We start from the raw sequence: 5,876 nt of genomic DNA, 5'->3' as shown, positions 1-5,876 counted from the left end.
TTCATAATGATAAAGGAATCAATTAATCAAGAGGCTCTAACAATCCTAGAGGCATATGCACCTAATAAGAGAGCTTCAAAATACATGAAGCAAAAACTGACAATTGAAAGGAGCAATAGTCAAAGTCACAATTGCTGTTGGAGATTGCAACACTTCTCCCTCAGTAATTAATAGATCCAGTAGGCAGAAGATGAGTAAAGATATGGAAGACTCGAACAAAACTGCTAACGAACTTGATATAACTGACATTTGTAGAACAATATACCCAACATCAGGAAAACACACATTCTTTAAGCGTAATAAATGAAATATTCACCAAGGTAGAACACATTCTGGGCCATAAGGAAAAGTCACAACACATCAAAAAAACATTTTTTTTTTTTGAGACAGGGTCTTGTTCTGTTGCCTAGGCTAGGGTGCAGTGGTGTCATCATAGCTCACTGCAGCCTCAAACTCCTGGGCTCAAGTGATCCTCCTGGCAAATTTTTCTTATTTTTTGTAAAGATGGAATCTGGCTGTGTTGCCCAGGTTGGTCTCGAACTCCTGGCCTCAAGCGATCCCCCCACCTCAGTCTCCCAAAGTGCTGGGATTACAGGCATGAGCCACTGCGCTTGGCGCATAACACGTTTTAGACTGAAATCCTATCAATTAAGCACTCAGACCAAAATGGAATTAAACTAGAAATTAATTAATTTTAGAAAATCCCTAATGATCTGGAAGTTAAATACACATACTTCTAAATCCTCCAGGGGCTGAAGGAAACTAGAAAATAATTTGAACTGAATGAAAATGAAAACATCACTTATCAAAATTTCCTGGGTGTGGCAGGAAGAGGAGATGCTGCTTGTGGTCAGTGAAGACCTTTTCGATGAGATGACATTGGAACCAAGCTGGATTGAACGGGAGGGCTAGCCGTGGCAACATACAGGGGGAGAGTGTTCCAGGCATGGGGAGCAGTAAATGCAAAGACCACAAGGTGGGGGTACCTTTGAAGTTTAAGGTGCAGTCAAGGAACCAATGTGGTGTGAGCAGGGTTAGGGAGGGGAGCTTGAGGTCAGCAAGGTCGCTGAGGGCCAGCACACAAGGGCTTTGAGGCAGCCCGTGGCAAGCCTCTTGGGTCTTATTCAGAGTAAGGTGGGAAGCCACCACCTAAATGTTCCAACATGATCTGACTTGTGTTTAAAAGGATCTTTCTGGAAACTGTGTGCAGAATAGACCAGAAGTGCGGCGACTTTCTATAAAGGACCAGATGGCAATATTTTAGGTTTGTAAACCATATGGTCTCCACCAAGGCTACTCAGCGCTGCTGTTGTTGAGGGAAAGCAGCCACGGACAAGATATAAATGGATGAGCATGGCTGTGTTCCAATAAAACTTTACTTACAAAAACAGGCGGTGGGCCAGACTTAGCCCAAGGTGAAGGTAGTTGGGAGGCCCTGCAACAAAATCGAGCAAAAAGCGACAAGTCAACTGGACCAGGGTGTAGCAGGGGAGGTGGTGAGACTTGTATGTTGTTAGGGCAGAGTTGGTGGATCAGATACAGCTGTGAGAGCTATTCGCTGGGAGAGGATCGTGGCGGGGGTGGAATTAGAGATAATATTCAAGTACTTGGATTAGACGTGTTCAGTTTAGGGCATCTATTAGACACCCATTAAAAACGCTGAGTCGATATAGGACCTGGAGCCCAAGAGGGAGGTTGGATTAATGGGAATAAGTTCGAGTCTTCATTTACATAGATGGCCTTTAAAATCATGAAAATGGATGAGATCTCCTAAGAAGTGTGAATAAAAAAGAAAATAGGTCTGAGAACAGTTTTATAGGTGGGTCTCCCAAACCTTCCAGAACAGCTAAATCCTGCTCTTACACTCACCATTCCAGGGAACAGACAGAGGGAACACACCATCCTCAGTTCATGAGGCTAGCATGCCTCGACACCAAATAAGATCATTTATAGGGCAACCTCACTTCCAAGTATATAAATTAAAAAAACAAATCCTGAGACGACTTAACGCGAAAGAAAAAATAAATAAAATTAGAAAGAAGAGAAGTCTCAATGTGTTAGCAAAGCAAATCTAGAATTTATAATATTAAGTAGTGTTTATCACAGGACTGCAAGCAGTTCAGAGTATTCTATTAATATAATTTACCACATTAATGAATTAAAGAACAAACCCAGAATCATATGAACAGAAAAACATTTGATAAAATTTCACCACCATTCATGATTAAAAAGAAACAAAAAAGTTAAAGCACAGTAGGACTAGATGGAGACTTCCTTAACCTAGCAAAGGGTATTTACCAAACGCTTCGCACTTAATGGAGAACACATTAGAAACATTCCTTAAAAAAAAAATCAGGAAGGAAATAAAGATGCCAACTAGTATCACGTTTATCCAGTGTTATACTACAGATCCTAGCCAGTGTAGCAGAATTAAAAAATAAAAATAAAAATAGACACAAAACTGCCATTATTCACAATGATCATCTGAATAGAAATGCAAATGATAAATGATTAGAAACAGATAAATGATTAGAAACAAGAGAATTTCTAGATGCACAACCAATATGTAGATTAGTGCTGCTGTCTCTAGCAGTGCATAGTTTAAAAATGTAATTCTTTGCGGAGAGGTTACTTAGCTTGCCCTGGCTCAGGCAGCTCCGGGAAGGGGCGGCGGTCACGCCGCTGCTGGGGGGTGAGCGCACCCTGGTCTGTGTCCGACCCCCGCGGGCCCGACGGGGAGGCGGCGCGCAGCACACGCCCGCGGGAAAGGCTCACCATGGGCAGGACCGAGGCCTGCAGCGAGGCGATGGTGACCGGCTGCGCTTTCTTGTCCTCCAGGTTCGAGAGGGGCAGGATCTCCACGCGGTTCAGCTCCTCCTTGGCTTTCTCCCCCAGGCAAATCTGCAAGGGGTCAAAACACCTCATCACCTTGAAGGCAGGCGGGGGAAACCTGTTGTCACCTGCCACCTGCTCCATCCTTCTCCGCTCCTCCAGGGGACACCCACCGTGTGAAGCAGCAACTTGCAGTCGGGCTTGCCCTCCAGCTGGGGCTTGAAGGTCCAAGTCCGCTTCTCCTGACTGAGCTCACAGCCTGCCGAGGGAGAGGGAGCGGGGCGGGCAGGGGGCCCCAGAAAGGCTGTCCATACCCCGCTTGCAGCCCTCCCCCCCAAGCGAGCGGCTCTCCCGCGCCCCCAGCTGCGGGGACGAGGTGGGCGTCGCGGGGCTGCGCTGGGAAGGAGCCTGGGTCCCCACTCACCCCAGAGCACGGTCGTCACTGTCTTTTCGGCCGTGCTGCTGGTGCTGCTGAGATTCATGGCTGGGGGCCGAGGAGGGGGCGACCGGGCAGCTGCAAGAAGAGCCCCTGCGGTGAGGCGAGGCCCTGGCCCCCTCCCCGGCCCAGAGCTCAGCAGGCCCGGCGCCCGAGCCACGCCAGGGGCGGCCCGCACGGCAGGTGGCGAGGCCTGGCTCCCGGCCGGAGATCGCCTGCCACGGTCAAGGGCTCGTGGTGGGCTCCTAGAGGCCAAGCACCAGCCGCCCCACCGGCGGGGAGAGCCCAGGGCTGTGCCCCCTCCACGGGGCCGCGGAGAAAGGCGCTGTCTGTGCGGCCCAGCCTCACCGTCCTAGCTCCGTGCAGGCGGGTCACACTCTGGGTGCCCCCGGAGCACAGCGCAGCCTCATGCCCGGCGGAGGGCGGCTGCCCGCCCCGGCTGTTAAGAGGCCGGGGAAGGAGAAGGGGAGGTGTGCAATCAGCCTGGAGGTAGCCCCGTCTCCCCATCCCTGCTCCCATTCCTTCCTCCTCCCCGGGTGGTGGAATCACCTGGCAGGCTCTCTAAAGCGCGCATTACTGGGCCTCACACCACTGTTTCCCCTTAAGTAGGTCTCGGTGAGGCCGAGAGAATTTGCATTTCTAACAAGGTCCCAGGTGAGGGCGGTGCAGCTGGTCCGGCACCGCGCCGGAGAACCACTGGCGCGGCCGATGGGCTTCACCGCGGCCTCTGCGGACCCCGCGCCCAGCCCAGAGACGCCCCTCCTGGCTTGGAGCGCCCCTCCGGGCTCACTGCCTGCCTTGCTTCGCTTTCTTCCCCCTTCCCTCAAGCGTGGACCTTTCCCAAGGCCCAGACGGCCGGTGCTCCAGGGCGGTGTCTCCAGAGAGGGCGAGTTTTCCCCTGGAGAGGAGCGGTGGACGCACCACGGAGCTCGGCCAGCGGCTTCACGAGGGCCGCCGAGTAAGAGCAGCGGCGCCCAGGCCACAGGGCGCACTTGAAAGTTTATTTGGCAGGGGCAGTGAAGAGGAGGGGGCTTTCAGCTGACCCATCCTTGAGATACATCTGCCTGGGAGTCACACATAACTAGGGATCTCTCTCATGGCGTTTTTCCTTCCCAGTTTTAATTTGGTTTTAAACTTTGAAGACGTGTCATGACTGTACCCCTTGGTAATGACTTTATGACTTCAAGGGCAAGGATTGGTCTCCCCAGACGAGCATCTGAGGGAAGCAGAGTATCCTTCAGGTCAGAGGACAAGTGAGCAGGACTCTGCAGCCTTAAGTGTGTATTGAGCACCTGCTGTGTACCTGGTCCTAGACTGGGAGCCTGGTCTCTGTCCCTGAGAGACCAGATAAAGCCAGGTGAGGAGGCAGCAACACGGAGGGGCTTGGTTGGGAATGGAGAATGCATCTGATTGCAGGGATCTGGGGTGGCTTTAGAGCGATCTCCATGATTTGAGCCGGTGGCAATGGCGATGTGTGACACAGCGGGTATGCACAGTGGAACAGCATGCACAGTGGCTCAGAGGCAGATGTTCAGAGTGTGGGGATGTGGCTGGAGTCTTCCTGATTTCACCTTGCCTCTGTACCAGGCTTCCTTCCTCCCTTCCTCTGCGATGATGGTGATGATGATGAGAGTACCTATCACAGGTACTCACCTAGATTTACTTCTTCCTTTCTGATCTATGTGCCTTTTCTTTCTTTCTTGTGCCTTATTGCTCTGGTTAGGACCTCTAGTAAAATGTTGAATAGAAGTGATGAGTGGGCATCCTTGCCTTGTTCTTGTGGGAAACCATCAGTCTTTCACCTTTAAGTATGCTGTTAGTGGTAGGCTTTTTGTAGAAGTCCTTTATTAAGAATGTTTCTTTATATTCCTACTTTGCTGATTTTTTGAATCATGAATGGATATCTAATTTCATCATGGTTTTTCTTTATAAATATATTGAGATGATCCATTAGTTATCCTTTATTTTGTTTACATGGTTGATATTATTGAGTTTTTGAATGTTAAACCAACCTTGCATTCCTAGGATCAATCCCACTTGGTCATGATGTATTATCCTTTTTATATTGTTGGATTTGACTTGCTTATATTTTGTTTAGGATTTTTGCATGTATGTTCTTGAAGGATATTAGTCTAAAAGGTTTTCTTCTGTTTATTGTTTTTGTTTTTTTTCCCAGAGAAAGGGATTCGCTCTTTTGCCCAGGCTGAAATACAGTGGCTCCATCATAGCTCACTGCAGCCTTGAACTCCTGGGCTCAAGCAATCCTCCTACCTTAGCCTTCCGAGTAGCTGGAACTACAGGCACATACCACCACAACTGGCTATTATTCCTTCTTTTTTTGTAGAGGTGAGGTCTCACTATGTTGCCCAGGCTGGTCTTGAACTCCTAATCTTAAGTGATCCTCCTGCTTCAGCCTCTGAAAGTGCTGGGATTAAAGGTATGAGCTGCCACAGCTGGCCTGGTTTTTTAAATTTTATTTTTTTAAATATCTTTGGTTTTGGTATTTGGGAAATGCTTCTTTCATAAAATGAGTTAGGAAGTGTTCCCTTCTCTACTATTTTCTGAGTTTTTGCGAGTATCATTTATTTTGTAGCAATCAGTTTTTGAC

At 49.0% G+C, this 5,876-nt stretch overlaps 1 protein-coding gene across 1 annotated transcript in view; it reads right to left on the bottom strand.

Moving 5' to 3' along the window:
• NPM2 (nucleophosmin/nucleoplasmin 2) overlaps nucleotides 1–3,878 on the bottom strand; it is a 10,316-nt gene extending 6,438 nt beyond the window's left edge. The window contains exons 1-4 of the mRNA XM_012662973.1: nucleotides 3,818–3,878; nucleotides 3,257–3,346; nucleotides 3,006–3,091; nucleotides 2,776–2,901 (exon numbers count right to left, since the gene is read on the bottom strand). Of these exons, the coding sequence (XP_012518427.1) occupies nucleotides 2,776–2,901; nucleotides 3,006–3,091; nucleotides 3,257–3,346; nucleotides 3,818–3,842 (327 nt within the window). The 5' untranslated portion in view covers nucleotides 3,843–3,878. The remainder of the gene's footprint in view (nucleotides 1–2,775; nucleotides 2,902–3,005; nucleotides 3,092–3,256; nucleotides 3,347–3,817) is intronic.
• Between the last annotated feature and the right edge of the window lie 1,998 nt (nucleotides 3,879–5,876).

This window comes from Propithecus coquereli, unplaced genomic scaffold (genome assembly GCF_000956105.1).
Source record: "Propithecus coquereli isolate 6110/MARCELLA unplaced genomic scaffold, Pcoq_1.0 Scaffold79, whole genome shotgun sequence".
NCBI lineage: Eukaryota > Metazoa > Chordata > Mammalia > Primates > Indriidae > Propithecus > Propithecus coquereli.
Note: the sequence above shows the minus strand (reverse complement) of the source record. Positions and strands in the feature narration are given on the sequence as shown.